Genomic DNA, 22523 nt, shown 5'->3' with positions numbered 1-22523 from the left:
GGCTCCTCAGGCCGCCGCTCCGTGCGCGGGCGTCCCCAGCGGGGTCTGGGGGGTTTGTACCTTTCGCAGGTTGGTCTGCAGAGCTCTTTCTCGCCTCAGTGCTGTCTGACGTGCTTAACTCCAAGTTTATCATCCGTTTCCCTTATTTCTGTGCACATCTTCCATTTTTTGTAGAGTGCCTTTTAAGCTGCTGCTGAGTGGAAGGAAATGGAGTCTCACCACAGCAACTGGTTGTTTTGGTGGCTTGTTTCTTTGTTGCCTTGTTTTTTTTTAACTCTCTTGTGAAAAGTGGCATGCAGGGTGCCGTCTTTAAATAGCATCCACAACCCCACATGCAAGCATTTTATCTGTTTCACTCGCTTAGTTTCTTCCTAATAGGCTTCCTCCTGTTAGTGCAGGTCTGCATTTTGAATTGAAACGCTGTTGTGAGGGAGGGAGATCGTGCTGATTGCAGGTTTTTGTTTATAGCTTGTTTCTGCAAGAACGCTCGAGGTAAGCGCAGGATAAAATGGCACATTAAAACAATGTGCCCTCCCCCCGACTTATGACCCAAAGAAGGGCACTGTTCAAGATTCAGAACTTTTCCATCAGTGGTAACGTGCTGAAAATCCATAATTCTTGGATATGCTTAAGTATAATGTTAGTTTGAACTACAGAAAATACATCACATGCAAAACACAGAAGACATTCAAAATATTTTGAAGCCCATATCGGTGAATAAATATTCTCATGAGGGTTTCTTTAGGAAATCTTTATTTCTCTACATTCTAGTTTTCCTAATGATCAGCTTAAGTTTTCAGTCTGTGCAGTGGAAAGAACTAGCAGAGACTTTAAAAAATATAATCTTAGGTTTCTTGGGGGTGGGGGGCTTGTCACTACAGGTTGTATTCTTTCAGTACAGTAAGTAAAGTGTTGGTTTTTATTATGATATTGGTAATCATCATCATCATCTTGATCTAAGGGTTAGATCTCAGCTATGAAACTATGATGTTCGTAATATGTTCTTTTCCTGTGCCTGACTACAAAAGAGCAAGAACAAACTGAACAACTTTGCAACAGGAAGGAAGGTGGCAAGACGAAGCTTTGACGGAAAGTGCACCAGTATCTCTGGAGTGGTACCCACTGCTCCCAACTGCCTGGATGGTCACATCTGGGGCTGTAAGCACAGTAGACTGATTGCATTTTGTTTGTGATGCTGTGTAAAGCGAGATGGTTAATGGTTAGTTTAATGAAAAGCTTACAGTATTCCATCAAGTCTCCTTGAGATTGTTTTGGATAAAGGATTGTGTCTTATTTTAAGGTGTACGTGGCTTGCCAGTCGATGCTTATTGTGCTTGTGGGAGCTGTGCCTGAGTATCATATAGACCAAGAAGGAATTCCAGTGAGCAGAGCTGAGCTTGTCAAGCATATCCATTTTGCAGACAACTTCACGTCCATAGTAACTGAGGCAAGTACTTCTATTGTGCCTAATTCTTTCTTCCCTCCTTGAGATTTACAGCACTAGTGCGGGATGTGGCGCTTATAAAAGCTGAGCAGGGCTTAGTGTAATGTTTTGCTTATGCTATTAAAAATTATTGGAACCCACCCCATCTGGTTTTTTATTGTATTACTATTTTTAAATGTTGAAAGCATATGGTTAAATTATTAGTTTAGCTTTTCTAGTGTAAATCTAATATTTATTACTTCAGGTTAAACTTTCTTTAATTTGTTCTCAGTTTTCTATATCTTCAGATATTTTAGAAAGTCATTACTAATGATGAATGATCATTTCACTACAATTTATAAGTCTGGAATTTAGTATGCGCTCCTAATGTCTGTTTTCTACCAAGAAAAGGTTCCATTTGTGGTGTCTGCACAATCTGCTGTGCCCATAAGCTTTACCATGAGTTGCATTAGTTTCCTGCAGAAGATACATCTTAAAGATTAAAACTAATATGAAAATGAAACTAATGCACCACATGTCTGGGTATTTTAATGTGTGATGAGAGTGGGAGATGGAACAGATTGAAATTTGCTGAGTGGGTCAGAAGCTTGACCCTTCATCCTCACACCTTGTGAATTCCGTGCAAAAGGCTGCGTTTGCTTTTTGCTGGTCCCTGGGCTATAATCACTCAGGCAAGCGCAAGCGACCTAAGCATCGCTGCCAGTGCCAGAAAAAAGACTGCGTGGGTGGCTTGGCTTGTAGCGGGAACTGTCAGAGTTCTGCTGATTGAATTCTTGTCGCAGTTGTCAGAAACCCCGTATAAGACAGGTTAGTCCTTGGTGTAGCCGGTGCCAAATTGTTGCTTCTTTCCCATTATCCCAAATGTGACTGTGTAATGTTTCTCTTGGAAAAATGTAGTGACTAGACATAAGAAGGAATGATGCAATATTGGATCATATCCTCTCTCAGAAACATTTTTTTTTATTAGCCTGTTTTCCAAGATCCCCCTTTGGTTCCAGACTCTCAGCAGGATGTGTGATGGGGGTAATGCTTAATTTATAATCAGAAATCAGCCAATTTTAACTAATACTGTGTTTTAAAGTGCAGAAGTCAGTGTCCCTGTTTCCAAAATACGTAGTAATTCTCAAGACTCGTCAAAACAAATTTACGTTCCCACTGATTTCAGTAACTTTACTGTAAGATTTTTTTTAAATTATGTTGTTAATAGTCTTTTAATGGAATCTTTATAAGCTGGGCAACGTGTTGCTGGTGGTCTAGTAACTAAATGAAACCGGCACGTGGATTTAAAGAGCTGAGAGGATGTCTGTTTTGGTGATAACAAAATTGGCAATGTTTTTCTTTGCAAGCTGCAGTTAATTTTGTCAAATATTTAAGAAGTTCATTTTGTGCAAATAGAGTAGATAAACACATTCTTTTAAAAGTTGTGTTCTTCACAGATTATTGTATCAGACTTGTTAAAATATGGGCATCTTCCAGTGACACGCTAAGCAGTAAGGGTTTGCAAAAGCAGTCTTTTCTCTGTCCTGAGAGAGGAAGCTGCTTTTGTGACGTTCATTTCCTTTACTTTGGTGATGGAGCTTAAATCGTAAATATTTTCAGTTCTGTTCTGGTTTGGCAGGGGCACTGTTCTGCTCTGGAGCTCAAAAAAAACTTCAGAGCAGCTCTTCAGTTCTGCATCAAGGACTAATCGTTGCAATTAATTTTGGTGTAACTAAGACTTCATGAGTAATAGCTCAGGCTTGGTTCATGGAAAATACAGTTGTTAGAATTGCTTCTTGGTCTGGCATCAACTCAGTCCTCCGCTTTACTTAACAAGCAATGATGCTTAGGAAGGTGAGTTTCAGGAATGTTGTACATTTGCTGTAGAAATGATCCTTTACCTTGGAGAAGTTGATTTTTACAACCATATCCAGGAGCATAAAGTTGTTTTGTGTCAGTCTGAAACACTCTGCAGGTGAGAACTGGGAGTCAGAAATTTGTATGCAGTGGGGTGCTTGTATGGAGCAGAAGGACTTAGGCCAGCAGTGCTCTGTGCCTTGGAGAGTACATGCTGTGGTATTTTTATACTTGAAGTTTCCTGAGGATTCATGCCCAGGAATACTTCATTGTTAAGTCTCCTCAGAAAGTTAAGAAACCATAAGTTTTGGGGCTACATCTTTATCCAGTGTAATAAGGTAGAATCTACTACCCAGCGGCGTATAGTAGAAACCAGCTGCAAATGCTGCTGCACAGCAGCGTATGCTTCCCAGAGTATCCAAAAGTCCCGCAAAACTCTGAAGTGCTGGCGTACTGGGTACATTGGACTAAAGAAGGTGTCCTGTGAATGCGTTAAATCTTGTCCTGCTGATGCAAGCTGCATCCTGCAGGCTGCTGGGTGGGTAGAGCACAGGTAACTGGTGGGTTACTGGGTGAATGGAGCCATGTCTTCTCTCTGCTTTGCCTCTATGTGAGTTCAAACTGAGTAAAAACATACGTTTCTTTAGATTGCTATAATAAAAAGTTTCAGTAAATTGCTAATATTCGTTGGGGATCTGTATTAATTCAAGGCAGACACTTCAGGGCTGAGGTCCTAGTATGCTGTACTGGATTTTGGTCATGGGCCCCTTCCCGTAGGTGCCCCCCCCCCCCCCCCCTTTTTTTTTTTAAACCTCCCACTTCTTAAAAAAAGGAAATGGGACTAGGAAGCTGCTTCTTTTCCCCAAAGGACATACTGCCCCTGTCATTTTAAAAGTCAGCATGACACTCATCTACTTTTTTGAAAGTAAATTTTGCAGTAAATACACTGGGAATTATTTGAAATATTCAAATAATGATTAAATATTTCTTTGGCTAAAGCTTTGCATTGGATTTCTTTTCTGTAAAATCACTTAGGATTTTCTGATTGCCATTCTTTCCCAAGTTCCTGATGTCAGCAATACTTTTTATCTCAATGGTGCGTTTCTGTGAGTGTTGATTCTCCGTGTTTGTAGCAGGGGGGCTGCACAAGCTGTCTGTGTGCCTTGCCCCATCAGGAAGTAGTAGAAGTTTGATTTGAACCCACTGTCAGTTCATTTTCTTCTCTTCTGACAATTTTTTACTATGCTGCTTCAGTTTAGCTTTTGGATGAGGTAGAATATGCATTTTATAAAGAAACCCATAATTTGTTTCTGACTTCCGTTTGATTATAAATACATGTGCACAATAAGATGCTAAGCTATCAATGAGTAGTCAATAAGTAGGTCAAAACAAGGACACCTTTCCATAATCCCTTCCTGCGAAGGAAGGGCACCAGGGATTAAGCGTAGCTGCGCAGCGTTAACTCTTTGCCTACTGCAATAGTGAACGTGTTTTACTCTTGTTAATGAATAATTTTTATTACCTGTTCATTGAAATAGCTAAGCTTGTTCAATGTTGAAATGGCGAAGCTGTTAACAATTCAGACTTCTCTTATTTTAATGATTTCGGATAAGTTGCTGTGTCAAAGCTTGGGAGTCGGAGTGCAACTAATTATACTTATCCAGTTGAAAGCTTATAATGTATTATAATGAAATTTCTTGGGGGAGAGAAAGTAGAGATGTGAGAGTCTGTCAGGAAAAAAATATGACTAATGTTGGCTTAGCTGTCAAACTTTGAACAAAACTTTAATTGGATATAAAGCAAGAAGCGGGAAAGGGCAAGAGAAGAATGTTGATAGATTTTTATTATTCTTGAGGAAGCTAGCAACTTGGTGTTAATACTTTTAACAGTGAGGAGATTCTTTTTTTGACAGTGGTACCTAATCAAACAAGAAGCCTACAAAGTGAGCCTTGCTTCATCCCTATTTTTTGCTGGATTGCTTATTGGAAATATCACATTTGGCCCATTGTCAGATAAACTGGGCAGGAAACCAGTGTATATCTCAGGTAAGATTGTTAAAAGGATTTTGTGAAGCATTCTACATGGATAACAACATCTCTTCAGCCTGTGGGCCACCCTGCCCGGAGGCCACCCTTGGGCCACCCTGCTGCATCAATGTGACAGAGACAATGATCTGTATAAGCATTTCACTCGGAGTAGAGCAGCACTAAAATTCATTAGTATGAGTGTGCTGGGCAGCATAGTGGTCACTGGAGTATCAGTGGGAGCTGAAAAATAACCTGGCTTTGCTATGACTATAATCATTTGAGCATAGTGTTCCACATATTGCCTAACCATATTGTCGTCAATAAAAATAATTTGCTTTTTGGGGAGGGAGAGGGAGAATGATTTACCTAAATGTTTTTAGAGTGGGTAACTCATGTCCTGGTGTTTTGTTTTCCAGCTGCGTTTGCAGCCAAAAAGTCTTTCTGTTTACAGATAACATTGTCTCAAGGAAAGATCATCTTTGGCATTGCAGACCTCAAGTGTGTGACTTGAAGGTGATTAATTTTGTATGGTGTGACTAAAACCTAAAGCTAAATGTGAGAGGTTAGAGACAAGAGTACCATAGACTACTCACTACCATCAGAAATTTAACTCTGCTCCCTGCCTTTCTTCTAGGTTCAAGCTGTATAGCATAAGCACTAATTAAATTTTATTTTCTCTCTACAGGTCTTTTTTTTGATGTCGTTTTTGGGTATGTCACAGCATTAGCTCCAAATTATGACATATTTGCAGTTTCACGTTTTTTTGTTGGAATTGTGAATGGTGGAATGGCTCTTGTGTCTTTTGTCCTAACCCAAGAATATGTAGGAAAATCATTTTGGTCATTTACAGGTGGGATTTGGGAATATTTGATCATTACTACTGTGCCATGTATTGTTCTATCAATACCTTGCATTTTAAATTCTTACATTCGTACCAAGTTAAAGGCAGTTTGTAGCATAAGTCAAGTAAGCGTGATGCGATTCATCCAAGTTCTAATTTCTGTGGGAAAGGTGCCTGAATAAGGAGGAAGGGATTGAGTTAGATAAATAGCGAAACCTCAGTTTTAGAATTGGTACATTGATTCCTACAATTTCCCAACTGATACACTGCATTACATTAAAAAAAAAAAGTTTTGGCAGATCCTGCCAACGTCTGAACGATGCTGTACGGTATCTATGGAAGGTATTCTTTAAAGTCTTCTTTGAAGTCTCCCTGCACCACACAATGACTTGGTGCCTGGATAGTGTTTTTTCCAGTGCTGAATGTGCTGACCATCCATTATTTTTAAATGTCCTTTTTCATGTGTCACTGCCAAGACTTAAAATAAATTTAACACTTGCATGTCAATCCGTTGTAAAGCTGGAGTAGCTCCGACTGTAACGCCTTTTTGGCTAGTGCAACATGGAGAAAAACTTGGTCCAAGTGCTGACTTGCTGTGGCTGTGAGCATATTTCTCATTTCTTCAGTTACTTCGTTCTACTGTTTTTCTTATTTCTTCTCTGGACTCCTGGGGATGTACAAGACATAGCTTGTTTTAGTTATAGCTTTCCACTTAATTTTTTTGAAGTACTGCATTTTCTTCTTCTCTGAGGTTCACTTTTTTGACTCAGGCCCTCTTTCTCTCCCCCACCCCTCCTTCCCCCTTGCCCTGTTGTCTATCTCTGCTCTTCCCAGCCTTTCTCCCTGCAGGGCCAGCCTCCTGATGGACCGAAGAGACAGTCCGTTTCCTGCCGCTTGTCGCTCTAGGGGCTTTGTTCTAGTTCTGCTCAGCTGTTGAGAGAGAGATGCTGAACACCTGATCAGGGGCTGAAGGAGAGGGAGCTGCTGGACGCAGCTCAGCAGTGTTAAAAGAAGCTTTCCTCGGTGTTGGCTGTGAGCTAGGCTTTGTGGGCGATAGCTGGGAGTTTCTGGGTTAGTACAAGATCACAGAATCACAGAATCATTAAGGTTGGAAAGGACCTTCAAGATCATCAAGTCCAACCATTAATCCAGCGCCACCATGTCCCCTAAACCATGTCCTGAAGCGCCACATCCACACGTTTCTTGAACACTTCCAGAGATGGCGACCCCAAGATCTCCCGTGTTAGTCTGCAGAGGGTTTGTTGTTAGGCTTTTGGAGTTCAAGCTGATCTCGTATTTTTAATATTTTTATTTATGCTTGTTCATCAGAATTTTGCTGTAATATACTTCTGGCTTGCAGCTGGTTTTATACTGAACTCAGTCCTTGTACTTCTGTAGCTTTCTTCCAATTTCTGTTCCAGCCTGCCACCTCTATTCAAGATTACTGTAATAGACCTAAATAAATCACTCTTCACACTTCCTCTTCCTGTCCTCAGGTTTTCTCCTTAGTCTGTAGGTCCCTTGTAATTTCTTGCCCTCTCCTTTTATTTATTTATTATAAAACTCCTTTATTTTTGAAAGGGGAACACTGCCCCGATACCAAGTTATGCTTCGTTGGAATTGCATAATACACTTAAGCCAGCTGGTTCACAAGTGCCATAAAGATACTTGGAAGATTTTATTGCTATTTATTTAGGTATATCACAGGCTAGGAATTTCAGGCTCCTGCTTAGTATTTTGCCCTTTTTTTTTTTTTTTTTTTTTTTCTCTTGAGCGGTTTCTGTAGTCACCTTTTTGGTCTTGTATTTTCAGGTTCGTTAACTAATTTGACATTTGCAGTTGGCATTGCTGTTTATGCTTTGCTGGGTTACTGTGTAAGAGAATGGCGCTACCTGGCCTTGGTATCGAATACTCCAGGAGTCATCTTCCTCCTCCTTTCTTTGTAAGTGGTTCATGTGAATTACAATAATAAGAAAAAATATGCAGCAATTGAACAGTTACTTGTCGTCACTCAAGGGCGTGGTAAAAGCAAGGATGACATGATTCTGCATGGTTTTGTTTTTGACCCGAGCAAAAGAAAAATCGTATTGTAAAGGAAGAAGCGGTTTCAAATGAAGCAGAAGGTCAGGGTTACCCAGAAGACAAGCTTGTGTTTCTGCATGCTGTTACAGTTGTGGTGGCCAGCGTTGCGAAGAGCAGCTGTCTGCCAACTGTGCAATAGAACTTGATTACAAATCTGCTCGGGGAAGGGAAGGCCTGCCAGAGGCTGTGAGCTGGAGCATCAGCCAGGAATGCTGCCTCCTGCCAAGGAAGGGCTTCAGCGCTTGAGAAGTTTTGGAAGTGATCCTAGAGGGGTTTTAGAGTTTCTTTTCATGAGACACATGCGAAGGGAAGTAAGTGAGAGAGCTTGGACTTGCCTTTTTAGCGTGATACGCTATGTGTCTGCCTGGTTTTGAGGCCCCTTCTGTGTATTCCTAGCACTGTTGTACTTGGGTGCTCCTGTTTAGAATTCCTGCGTGGACATTATCATAAAAATGACTGTGAAGTGCATCAGTACTTAGGGAGTTAAAAGTGCTAGCTTTGTCTGGCCTGTGTTGTTATACCATGCATACTCCTGATTGTTAGAGCTGTAGGAGAGATGAAAGAATTAGTGTAGTAGGTTGTCTACACAGTAACACAGGGAATGTCTAGCATACAGCGTAGAAAAACTTCTGATTTTTATTTCAATTATTTTTATTTGAATTATTTTTTAGATTTGCTCTTGCAAAAGTCCTGTTAAAGAATACACCAAAAAAAATCCCTCTTCTTGTAGTCAAGGCAAACAAAGCTGGGCTGAGGAAAGAAGTTCTGTATAATACATTTTCCTCTATGGTATTCTGTTTCTGATGGAAATAGAATTACTTCCCCCAAATACTAAAAATACTGGGATCCTCTGAAGTAATGAAAGAGGGTGGGACGTATATCTCTCTAAAGAGTATCAGAGAAAATAAAGGTTCTGTTAAAAATATTCCACTCTTTATTTTATGGCTCATATAAAAGCAGCAGCACACTCTACAACCTGAAAAAAACAGGAATCATGAACTGAAGTTGTGGTAAGCAAGGATATTCTGATTATACTGGGGAATAAGAGATTTAAAACTTAGGTGGGTAGCGACGAGCTGGTACTGGAGCCTGACAAGTAATTCCCCAGTAAGGTGTCTTTCCCCTTCTCTTCACGCTAACTTGGAGCCCTTCCCATAATGCAGAAGTTTGAAATAAACTTTGTGAAAACAACGTTTTGTCTGGGCTGTTCAGATAACTGGGATTTGAGGTGCTTCCTGGATAATGGTAGTGTAGTGTTTCCTAAGAAGTCAGTTCAGCAGAAGTCAAGATTTAGATTTCAGCTCCTCTCACATGACCAAGTGCTTTGTCAAGCATCTCCAACAATCCTTCTGAAAGGTTAACCGTGTTACTATTGGAGTATGTGGAATTTAGTATGGAGAACAGTGCAAATGTTTTTCTCTGAATTTTGTACTGGTACACTTTTTTAAGTGTTGATTTGCAAAATGGGAAGATTCATTTTAGTGCTTTGTTCATGGGAATGAAGTTGTCATCATTGATTTTCTGTTCTTTTCTTGTTAGTATGCTCCCTGAATCACCACGATGGCTGTATTCCCAAGGGAAAACAGCAGAAGCTGAAGATGTGTTGCAATATATTGCCCTTGGTAATGGAAAAGAGCGATTAAATCTAAAATTAAAACCGAGTGCAGGAACTTTGAGAAAGGACGATTCGGCACCTGGTATCCTAAATTTAATAAAACACCCAGTCCTTCGCTGGCGAACCATCCTCCTGATGTACATCTGGTATGTAATAACAAGATGCTGAGATGCTGTGAATGAGTCAGGCTTTAGGAAACGATTAAGATTTTCATCCTTTTAACTAAATAGTAAATCGATCAGTTAATGATGGCAGACCATAATAATCTAAAATGATGTCTTCTAAAGCTGATGTTGTATTATAGCTGCTGTTGCGTTTCATTTTCAGCGCGTTACTTAGAAACTGCTTCAAAACCTACTCGGAATTAATCTGGTGAGAACATAATATTTACATTGAGTGAAATGGGAAGCTGAAGCAGAAATTACCGAGGGGACTGGTTCAGACCAGTCTTAGGAAGAAAAGGACTATATGGATTAGATCACAATAGAAATCTGGAGTGAGAATAAGTGCTAAAAGCCCAAAAGCACATTACACAGGTTCAGTGGGGGAAGACAAAATGCAGTTTACATAGGTTTCTATTAGGTGCTGTCTTGAAAAGTGGTACAACTTGGGGAAAAAAAAAAATTGCCCCAAAGTGCAGAAGGATGCAACAGACTCTATTAGCAATAATGGCAGGGACCCCCTGGGGTGGGGAGGGTGTTGGGCTGGTCATTAAAGCAGCAGCTGTTGGCAAATTGGCTTGAGCTAAAAATCTGCTGGAGGAACAGCTCTTTTTTCCAAAATGCCAAGAACAAGTTTCCCCTTTCAAAGTTCAATGTCATTTGAGACGATTGTCAGGATGTAGATGAGAAAAACCAGTAGTTTGGTGTGTGGGGTAAGCAGAGATGGGCAGGACGTGGGAGAAGCGGCAGGAACATCTTTGCGAGGTAGGACCTTTCCAGAACCATTCTAGACCCTCAAGTTGCTGGTAGGTAAATGTAAGTCATTAATGCAACGAGAAATTACACGAAAGCATTCTTACCTTTTCTTTGCCGTGTTTCCTTTTGGGGGGAAATAGGAGTTCTCTTCATAGCATGTAACTCAATATAGCTAATCCATAACTCGGCATAATTTACCTTTTAAATACTTTTTTAGCCCTAAAGACTAGTTACGCTAGTAATAGAACTTTTATGGTTACTTTTAGGTATGTCTGCAGCTTTGTGTACTACGGACTAACTTTAAATGCTGGTGAACTAAGAGGAAATCTGTATTTGAATGTGGCTCTTTCTGGTCTTGTAGAAGTTCCAGCATTCCCTCTCTGCATGTTTTTAATTGAAAAATCCTGGTAAGAAAAACTTATTTCCTAGTTTTCTGCATATATTTGTGGCTAGCCTAGAAAAATACTAATGTTTTTCTCAGTAAGGTACTTCACTGTTCTTCTAAAGCAGCTGATTCTTGGGCATTTACTCTGCTGCAGGGGTTTCTGAAGTTGATGCGGAAGTGAGACTCTGATTTTTTACCTCTTACGTTTTTTAGTTTTGTTGATCTTTTGAAATATTCAGGGATGAGCTTTTCAATAATTAATGTTATTAAAAAAAGTTTGGTCTTTATGGGAAAAAATGCGAGTAACCTAGTTATTTAAGTATCTATAGCTTATATTTCTCTTACATATTTTATTCAGAATGACTTATTTTTGTACTGTGTACCAACCGCACCTGAAAGCAGGTTTCAGCAGTGTTCATTCTTACTTCAACTTTTCAAAGAGAACTTTGAAGTGAGAGCCGTTCAGTTTTCATTAAGGTATGAATGATTGCTGTCTGCTGTTTTCATACTGTTCAGTGTCTTTGATGGCTCTCCATTATGTGGGTAATTATTTCAAAAGGCCAAACAGCCTGGCACCCTCAAGCTGCTCAGGGTTTCACATAACCTTCACTTTGAGTGTATTTGTAATGACAGTTTGGTCTCACTGAGGGCAGTGGCAAAAAGGAGTGAGGATGTCACCTTTTGGGTTTTTTGGGCAGTAAAAGCAGCTGTCAGCTCGGTTAAGCTGCAAAAAGCAAAACGACCAACCAGCCTTCACCCGAAGCCCAAAAAAGCTAAATGAAGGAAATGTGTTTAAACCACAACCTGCACACATCCTCCTCTATGTGGTTTTTTCCATTGTCATTTGTTTGACAAGCTTTTTGTTTCCTGAAGTAAAGATATGTGTAGTTTCAGGTGCTTAATGCAAACAATGTGACAAGCCAGCTGCTCTGCTTTCATTCCGTTTTAGTGAGCAATATCCTTAAAGTATGGCTTTTTTTGTTGCAGAAAGGTTTAGAAGATTTTAGAAACAGGTACTCTGTGTTTGTTATAGATGAACTGTAGTCCTACTATGTAGTTCTACTAGGATGGGGTAGTAGTTAGAAATAGCTGTGGGTGTTCATGAAGTAATAAGCGTGTATGGTCTTCCTACATGCCTGCAAACTGTGTGACTAAGAATATCTTTATCTGTGGTCCTTTGCAGATAATGATGAAATATTTAAGTATGGCAGATGAAGTGGTGATTTTTCTATCCTATTTTTTCTTTTAGTTTAAAACACTAATGCTTATTTCTGTGTGTATACTGTTAGGAAGAAAAGTATACAGAATAGTGTTACTGTGTGTCATAACTGTGTATATTTATGCGAAGTTGTAAAAGAAATACAGATAAAGAAGCATTAGAATTACATTTTCTTGACCAATATTAATTTGATCTTTGTGTGTATGCACTGTAATACCCATTTGGTGACAGGGCCCATTGCCTTGCTCAGTACAGAGAAGAAAAAAGTCTGAGTTCTTGTTGCTGAAGTAGATGGGTTCTTTTCAAGGCTACAAATTTAACAGCTTAAAAATAAAAACTTGGCTAGAAACAGGAAAGCTTTTGTGGGATAACTTCAGTACACAGAGCTAGGAAAATAATGTGAGATTTGAAGCATTTACCAAGGTACAGTGGATTTATAGCTGTTACTAATGCTGCTGTGTACTTGGTATTTTGCAGACAAATCAAAAAAATACGGAGGGACTTTGTTTCCATCTTTCTCTGGGTGCTCTTTTCCTTCTAGGTCTGGAAGACGTAAAACTATGACATGTTTTCTGATATTTGCAGGATTTGCCTGTATGTTTACCATATTTTTACCAACAAATGCTGGTAAGTATGTACTGCTGCTAAAGTAGACGTTAGTTAATTTGGATAAAAGGTGACAAAACAACTTAATGAGTAATTTGTGACCGAGTGTTTCAGGGCCTAAAGCCCTAACCACTTAGACCTCTCTTTCTCTCTGTCTCTTCCTTCTGGGGCTGGTCAGGGAGCCACGGTCTTGTCTGTATTGCTTTTAACTTCTTGCTGGTGTAATTTGACCATGTTAATTGACTAATTTTGACGGCTTGGCTTCAAGAGCTTGGCTCTTTGAAGGTCAGACCAAGCTATCACATCCTGTCTCAAATACTGACACTGCATTAATTTATCACTTAAGCAGTTTACCTGAAAATACTGGATTTAATAGCCAGACAGCAGTGCAGCGTAATGTTAGTTTGACTGGATCTTGCTAGTGTGAGATGGCAAACTTCGTTTTACATTTGTTGTGGTGGCATGTAATAACTATAGAAATAAGAACTGAGTTTTTCCTGAATTTAGTAGCTTAATTCATAATTAAAACCCCCAAACCACTAGAACTTTTTTAAAAAAAAATATTTTGTACTTGAAAATTAGAAATGGAAGTCAGAATTGCATGAAATGAGTCAGATTTGCATGATGCATATGGAAGCCGTGGCGATGGCAAGAAACTTGCTGCCTTTCTCATTCTCATGCTGTGTATTGCTGCACTGTGCTGTTGTGAGGACAGTTCATGGAACAGTGCAGTATCATCAAGTATATTTCTCATCTCAAAAGATGTGTTTTTTCTAACATTGTCAGTGACATTCACATATGTTTACGTTTGTATTTGCACTTTTCTTTCCAAGTACAGTTTTTCTGTACTAATATTTATTTTAGCTGCTGGAAGCTTATGTCTGTATGACACTAACAAATAGAAGTGGCTGCTTTCTGCTTGTATTTTTCTTAATGCTGCTTCAGCTTTAGTTTTAACAGTGTTTTTACTCTGGAACACCAGGGATGTGATTACAAGTTAGTTTTCTATAGGTTGTATTTATCCTTAACAGTTATAAATGCTGTCTGGCATCCATTTCAAATTGGTCTCAGAAAAGTCTCAGCAAGAAAAACAGAGAGAGAGAAAATATCCCATAATCCCATTTGCCATGCTTGTGTTAATTCAAGTCCTCAGATGTTTTGTTGCGCCTTTCTTCCTTTGTTCCAACAAGTTCGCTCTTTCTGTTTCTTTTTTACATGTTTTAAAACAAAATGAAAGAAAAGCAGTAGAGACTAATCAAGATAGGGTAATAATTGCTGAAGAGTTGTTGAATTTCAGGAAATCTCCTGCCTTTTGCGGTTGAGATGACTTTAATCCCATTAAAACGTCTTACTTTCCACTGTGGTAAGAGTAAAACTGGTTCTTGGCCCAGAGTGATCTGTGTCGGTTAAGTAGAAAGAAATTCAGCTTCAAGCGTGATGATGATGAGTCACTTCACTGGATGAAACAAGGGTGGTTGTATCTCTGATCTGACCCTCCTCTTACTAAGGAGAACGCTTCCTACGTTTGTCTAAGTCTGTATTCTTTGGAGTGATTGACAAAAGACTTGATTTTATTACAAGGGATTTAAGATTTTAATGAGACATTGGGCACTTGCCTCTCATGTCTGTAACCTTCACTCGATTTCTAAATAACTCTAACTTGTTGAATGAGAACCTGATCCAAGTCACCTCCCCTGTGGAGTAAGCCAAGAACATTTCAGTTACTGAAGACATGTACTGAAATTGAGACTGAAAATCTCTCAATGGTAAAGTAAAAACTGATATATCCCTCAGCTCCCTCTTTCCTTATCACTCACCAATTAATTTGTGTGAGTATCAGATTGGAAGATGGTGCGGGAGAGTGGCAGTGGAGGGGAAATGGAGCTGTAATACTGTCTTTGTGCTTTACAGCAAGCTTTTGAAAGAAGTCTTCTCTATTTTGTATCTGCTTTATACTATAGCAAGTAAAGGAGACTTCTAGTCTAGGGGTAACGAGATTTTAACTTCCATTTAGATTATTCTGCTTCTGCTGAACACATAATAACTTTCTGTGACTTTCATTGATATGCTTTCCACTGAAGGAGGAAAGAGAATTTGTAGATGTTTAAATCAATTGTCTTAGCCTTTGTGTTAATTTTGGGTTATTCCTTTTGTTGAGAACTAACCTTTCCTGGTGCATAAGACTCCTTTAGTTTCAGAAGTACTGTTTAAGTGAACTTGTTCTTATGAAGATGACAGCCAGAAGGTGAAGCTACATAACGGCACTGCAGATGAGACTCGTGATGGCATCAAAACTTGTAACTCCTGTTCTAGAAACTCTTAAACGTCAGCACTGTTTCTTACGGTTTTACACCATTTTACTTCCTCAGATTTAAAAGATCAATTAATGGAAGATTATTCCTTATTAGTAAAACTCAAATGCATGAATTTAGTAATAACTTACAACTTTGCCCTTTACCAAAATTTGACACAGTTGCCCTGACTGTGCTGTTTCAGGCAGAATTGTGTGTGGATCGCTGCTGCTGGACGTTCAGGTGAAAGGACGTTAGGCAAAATATAATAGAAGTGTTAACATGCTGCATGGACATGCTTGGCTGGGCCTAGCGAACGACCTATAAATGGTCACCAGAATCCTCTTAGGAGAAAGAGCATTCCTGCTTAATGGCATTAATATATGTAAGGAAAATAACGGACTGTTCTGTGAGAATTGCTAAAAATATGTTCCAAGACTCTGAGGAAAATAAAATGGCTATGTTTGGACTTGCTTTCAGAAGCGAGCTGATGTGCAGTGAATTTCCAGTGTACTTCTAATCCCACAGTAATTCCCCACATGGCCAGCCTCCCCTGGGAGAGGGAACCTGGAGAAGACCGTGCTCTTTAAATTCACTCCTGAGTGCTAATTTCTCTGTCTAGACAGGCTCTTTTCTTCTGTTTTAATAGTAAGTCCAAAACTTCCCAAGTGCACTAATGCTAAATTTCTAGTATATGGATATGCAGTGTTCAATTTAAGTCTCCTTGGGAGAAAATCAGCAAGTTTTAAAACACACTGGAGAATTAGAAATCTCTTTTCATCGCTTCATGTTTGGTTGACGGAAGAAAAGGGATGTCCCAGCTTTCTGACGGCACCCAGCAGGGCTCCGAGGGCCAGGTTCGCACCTTTGCACCCGGCAACTGTATGTAATATTCCAGTTCTTACTGAGCAAAAGGAGAACTTGGATGAAACTGTGGCATCTGTTTTGCATGAATTACAGAAATAACTGCAAAAATGCATCACGCTTCAAGAAATTAAGTTTCTGGATTTCAGTTTACGTACAAACGAATTTCTGGTTCAGCTGAAATAGTGTGACTTGATCAGATGAATAGAACTGAAAATATTTGAGGGCAAATTTAAAAGAAAAGTAATTGAGAAGCAATCAGACTTTCCCATTACTTAATCAACCTCATGTGATCCAAACTGAAACATGCTGAACTCAGTGCTGAGGAAGAGAACCTGAAATACAGCTAATCAGAGCATTCATTCTTTTTTCATGCTTTAAAAAAAAAAAAAAAATCTCTTTTTATTAAAATGGATGGTGCAAACCCAGCCATATCCAAAATCAGGATAACAAAAGCCAGCTTTCTTTTGGCCTTTAAAAGAACCACAGTTCAGTTTAGCCAACTGAAGACTGACTGTTAGTAAACTGGGCTGCATTAGCGTTCTTTCCAGTTACAGAGCCGCTGCATTTTAAGTCCCAACAGGACATCCTTGGGGAGCAAATCAGCTGTTGAGGTGAATCAAGTTTTATGGTTTTAATGGAATAAATTAGTCAAGGAGGTTGTATTGTCTGTTTGTGCTCGTCAAAAGATGTAGTTACCTAGTAAGGTATTCTGACTGCAGAGCTGGAAGTGTTATCCCTTCCCTCTAGAGCTGTGATAGCTTTACACTTTCCCCCCAAAATGGGGCAGATTTTCTTGGTCCTAAATACAATTTTATGTATTTATTCCTATGCTAGCTCTTAGAATGGTTGGGAAGAACTGAGATAATTGCTTTTGTGCCTGTAGATGAAAAACATATCGATAAAGCATTGTTTATGTGTGACATTGAGAGAACTGGATGTTTTCAACATTGTGTAAGAAGAAAACGGACTGTCTGTGCTTACAGCTTATTTTCTCTTTCCTGAAAGGTCTGCTCCTCAGTCCCACTTTGTTAGCTTTGTGTGGAAAAATGATGGTCAGCGCTGCCTTCAACATCGTGTATATTTATACGTCTGAACTATACCCAACAGTACTGAGGTAATTTAACAGAGCTTCTGGGTAAATGAAAATACTTTTCATGCACAGCTATACTGATTGCTGGTGTGCTTCAGTATTTATTTGTAATTATTTTTACCTGAAATATCAATATGAGTTCTATCTGTAATTAAGGCAGCTTGCCAGGGCTTGAAAGGGCTTCTCCTATTAGTCACACGTTTTGTACCGATGCACTTTCCTGGGCTGTTTGTGGCAACTTCCATTCCATCTGAATCTAGAATAAAAATTTGAAAACAACCTTCTTACACTGCAATGCTAGGTGCCGTATTTCTCACTTCTGCTATTGGTTTTGGGAGTAAAACTACAGGCTGCAAAGCCAAACATAATGATGTGATGGAATCTAATTAGAAATACAGACTATGCAGTAAGGGCTATTTAGTCCTTCTGTATACTTGTATCTCCCATATGATTATGTTTGTTTGCCTCCTGAAAAACAAGTGCTTTTCTGAATCTTTGTTATTCAATTAAATATTCATAATACATCAGATTTTGATAGTTTCTGTATGACAGTAATTTGCTTTACACCATTTCATTCACGGGCTAAAACTTCAGTTTATTTTTCATAGTTCTCACCAACACTTTGTGAGGTTACTCTCTACCCTGTTGTCCCAAGATAAACTTGAGATAAGAAAATACAATACCACACAGTCCTCACCCCCCGTCTTGGTTGCACGTGGTTTTCTGAGTCGTACTCAAAGTATGTGTTCTGAATTTATTGTGCTAGTTGCTCAGGAATAGCAATGACAAAACTATGCAAAGATTGAGCCCGCTCTTGAGAGAGCAAGAAAGTTGAAAGCTGCTGTGGAGTAGGTAGGTGTCCTGTAGCACTACAGAGGTAATTAGGAGGTAGAGGTAATTAGGATGGTGACATAAATCACCTGACTCCAGAACACTGAGGGCTTTGGGCAGGGGGGAAAAGTGGGTGACTCCTTCGATCAAAAAACTGGCTGCTTTTTTCTTTTGAGGTTCACAATTTCCCATATGTTACGGAGGCATCAAAGCTAGACTGGGAACACAGTTTTTGCAATAAAACTTGTGAGGATGGAGGTGGATTGACTATTTCTAGATATTGAGCTTGTGACTCTTGGCAAAGGTTTAGGTGTCATATGCAAGTCCCAAGCACACTGACTGAAATTGGATGTGGGGGTTTGTTTCCATTCTCCCTGTCCAAACTTTTGTGTTCTTTAAGGTCTCTTTCTAGTGGGGGGTTTTTGTTCTTGTTTTCCTGTCCCCTCTGCTTTTCTGGAGTTGAGAATCAAGAGAATTAAATCTGAAAATGTTTTGATTTCTCAGCTTTTCCTTGTTGCACTGTGTTCTCACGTTTTCATCTTACCCTGTCCTCCCCAGTCGCATTGATGTTTGATGCCAAGTATGTGACAGCTCATACCTAACAGGAATTACAGTAGTGACTTTGTGTTTGAAACTGTTTGTGATTAGGAAGATTAAATAAATAAATAAAACAAGTAAAGTGATAATTCGTTTGAGAAGCTGTATTAATATTCTGGCACAAAAGTAACTATACGTGTCCAAGATACATACTGCCAGTGGAGAAAATGTAAGAGTAAAGACAGTTTAGAAATTAGCAACGTCGTTAGACAACTTGTGATTAATAATATGGCAAACTACTACGTTAAATCATATCAAAATTCCTCATGTGACAATTTATGCATTTAATTTGATATCTCTCTGGCACTTCAATTGCAAATACAGTTTATGCAAGAAAAGCAGCGGTGCGCAAGTGTTGGCTTTAAAGCGAAGCATCAGCACCATCTGGTGGTCCCTGCAAAGCTTTAGTGATCCCGGCGCTGCTCTAACAGCGGAGCTTGGCCATGCTGTGTGAGGAGATCTTTTATTTTTTTCCCAATGGGATGTTTTGCAGGAAAATTAAATGTCTTCAGTGTTACTGATTCGTATTTAAACCTACTTTAAGCACGAGGACTGTTAAGCATATTTTTTGAAGTTAAATGATACGTGGAGGAATGGCAAGTACACCTCATGCTAGAAGTGGAGAGGCGCTGCCCAGGGAGGTGGTGGGGTCGCCATCTCTGGAAGCATTCAAAAAACGTGTGGATGTAGTGCTTAGGGACATGGTTTAGGGAACATGGTGGCGCTGGATTAATGGTTGGACTTGATGATCTTGAAGGTCCTTTCCAACCTAGTGATTCTGTGTGATTTTGGACAAAAAGGAAGGTTGTCTTTGGAAACAAAACGTAATCATAGCTGTAGTAATACAGATGTGAAAACAAACTCATGGTTTTTGCATGAGAAAATGGTTGGAAAACGATGGCATTGATCTCTGGCTTTCTTTGCAAGGAACTCTCCATAATTCTTTCTGTTGACCAACAGCCCTTAGTGAGCAGTAGTGAAATTTGAGAGCTGCCGGTGCCGGCAGCAGAGAAGCTTTCGCATTTGTGCAAAGCTGTATACCCCGCTCACTGGGCAGCGCTGGGCAAGTGGTGCAGCTGGAGGAGTGCCATGTGGCAGGTGTAACTTGGCAGGCAGCGGCAGTGGGACTGATGGGCTTGAGCAAAGCCCCGGGCTGATGCGGTTACGCTGGTTGTAGAGCTGTTTTGTCTGGCATTAGCTCAATGCTGTGCTCTGTATGGTAGGAGCGTGTGCAGTCAGTCAGGCTTAGTAGGTCTTCTAGCGAGCGTGGTAAAACTGGGGCAGTAAGGTAAGACAGGCGGTGGGCGGTCAACCGTCGGCAGTGTAGTGCCTCAAGAATACTTACTAATAGTTCTTAGGTGGTAATGCGTTTTTCCTCTTGGATACCGTGACATTGTTCTGCATAACCCAAAATCTGTTGAATTCTGAATTAAAGATATCCTAAAGTCTCTGCACAACTGTTTTCATTTTGCTTCAGAATTTAAATGACCCAATTTGCTTTAGGATCACCTTTTGTCCTGCCGTCTCTCAGTGGAAAACCAAAAAGCCAGCAAACCCCTGGATGCTGACAGGCTATGGGTCCGTGGGAAGGATGCTTCTAAATGAACTGTTCGTACAGGCTGGTGTCTCTCATCTCTTCAGGGATTTTTTTGTCAGGGGAGGTACATGGCCTTGTCTTCTGGGTTACCTCAGTGTGAGGAAGCGTGGGTTGCTATTTTCCTTTTCCCAAGAGGACCTGGTGAGAGAATAGGTTGCTTTGTCTGTTTATTTTTACCCCAAAGTCACTGACTTTTCATCAGCTGTTTCCATCTTCTGTTTCCCTTGGCCTGTGCAAAAAGGACCATGAGGAAGGGACGTGGAGGTGGGTGGTTTGGGTACACTAGCGAACCGTGTCACCTCTCTGCTTGTCATCTTCAATCCTGTCACTACTCTCTTCCTGTGCTCAGAAGAGGGAAAGGAAATGGGGTGAGGAGGAGCAGCTCAGCTCAATGGTGTGACTGAGGAGGATAATGAATAAGAAGAAGCAACCGAGAGATGTAGGGAGGAGGACAGCCACCATGAGCTGGTTCTTGCTGTCTCGCTGATGACTGGTGCCACTGTCAGTCTCTGAAGGGGATCTAAAATACCATATTTTGGAGTGATACAGAGATGGAAGATCTTGGCATTTGATCAGCTAATGAAAGACTTCGGGATTTTTGTAACTTTCTTTGAAGGGGACCTTTGAAGAGGATCCTGCTGTTCTAACCTATGCTTTGATTATTGCGGTCTAAATGAGTTTGTTTTAGACTTGCCTGAAAAGTGAAGGGACCTCAGAATTCAGCAGCCCCTCTAGTAACACATCTGGCCAGATGTTTTCAAGCTTCACACTGGCAATAGTTATTTTCTGTTCGGAGGTAAGCACTGACTTTTCACCTGTGCAACCTGAGGGGGCAGAAGAGAGGCGGCTGAGGGCCTGAGCTGGAGATGACCGTGGGTTCTTCTGTTTGAAGGTCCTGCCACATTTTGAAGTCATTCGCCATCCAGCACAATCCCTGTCCAGTTAAATTGCCCTATATGGCAGGTTGGAAAACCTCTTGCTTTGTTCAAACTTTTGTGAAGGATTGCACAACAGAGTGCTTTTGTTAGGGTTTGAAAGGGTGTGACTTGCCTTCCTAGCAGCTAGTTGTAGAAAATCTTGGACTAACTGCCAGAGGTCTGTAAAAACCTTCTTGTTTGGTGTGTTGTATTAAAAAAAAAAAAAAAAAAAAGACTAGTGATAACTTCAAAAAACAAAGAAGTTAGTTGGTTTTGACAGCGTGCTGCCACATGTTCATGCATGATTCAGGCATGTATTCTGAAACTACAAATCTTTCATTCTTTGTTTGAAACAGAAATGCTGGCTTGGGTGTCTGCTCCATGTCTTGCAGATTTGGGGGCATCTTGGCTCCATTTGTGCCATCTATGGTAAGATTATTTTCTACTTTTTATGTAACTCGAATTTATTAAATTCTCTCAAAAGTACTTTGCTGATTTTGGTACCACATATGTCTATATTACTTGAAAAATAATTGCTTTTATGAAAAATCAAATAAACTTCATTCGGTTTCAAGAATTAACAAACAAGATGTTTAAAAATCCCTAATATTTTGTCCTTTTTGCAAATAATCCAGTGTTCCATGTTGTGTTAATACTTTGTCTGTTAGTGAATTGATTGTCATATAATGCATTCGGTGCTCCTAAGGCTCACTCAGGGGCCTTTAGGCCCCTAAACAAAGTTGTCATATGGAGCCTCATATGAAGCAGTTTCTATGCAATGAAATTTTTTGGGTTTCTCCGTTTTATCAATACATGGATAATTGCACAGATTGCTGGAGTGAAAGGTTGTAGTCTTTTGGTTTTGACTGCAGATCATGTATTTTAAGATCGGGAAACAATGTTTGGTTTTTACTTTTTTAATTTCAGAAATCTCTTAGTCCTTCTGTACCGTTCGTGGTGTTTGGAATCAGTGGGCTGTCAGCGGGATTCCTGACTCTTCTTCTACCAGAAACACTAAATAAGCCAATTGCTGAGAGCATTGAAGATCTCCCGAGTCCCAGATATGAAGTTCTTAAAAGCGAAGAGGCAGAGTAATTTTTTATTTGCTGTAGCTTTCTGTTATTTTTTCTCTATCTTATGCAAGCCGTGATTTAGTGTATATTATTTAGGTTATGTGTGAATGAATGTGTGCATGAAGTTTTTAAAGCCCTCTTTCTCTCTTATTCAGTGGAGTTTTATACTAAATTCATTCTTTGTTTGGCTCTTAAAGATGAGAAGGCTTGCACCTTTCACCGGTATGTATTAAATTGTATGTAAATTAATACTATTTTGTTTCCTTAAAGGAAAACAAATTTTAGAAA

At 39.8% G+C, this 22523-nt stretch overlaps 1 protein-coding gene across 1 annotated transcript; it reads left to right on the top strand.

Annotated features, from left to right (window-relative positions):
* Positions 1-1300: 1300 nt before the first annotated feature.
* Positions 1301-22257, top strand: LOC104613828 (solute carrier family 22 member 15-like; the record flags this gene model as incomplete). Its single annotated transcript, XM_010281652.1, has 10 exons — positions 1301-1447; positions 5193-5325; positions 5993-6157; positions 7961-8090; positions 9770-9991; positions 11029-11169; positions 12908-12993; positions 17136-17244; positions 21519-21591; positions 22090-22257. Coding segments are annotated over 10 exons (1374 nt in total), but the record flags the coding sequence as incomplete, so codon positions are not given.
* Positions 22258-22523: the final 266 nt, after the last annotated feature.

Source organism: Phaethon lepturus, unplaced genomic scaffold (assembly GCF_000687285.1).
Source record: "Phaethon lepturus isolate BGI_N335 unplaced genomic scaffold, ASM68728v1 scaffold36792, whole genome shotgun sequence".
In the NCBI taxonomy this organism is placed as follows: domain Eukaryota; kingdom Metazoa; phylum Chordata; class Aves; order Phaethontiformes; family Phaethontidae; genus Phaethon; species Phaethon lepturus.
The sequence above is the reverse complement of the archived record's forward strand: the minus strand, read 5'-3'. Positions and strand labels throughout refer to the sequence as shown.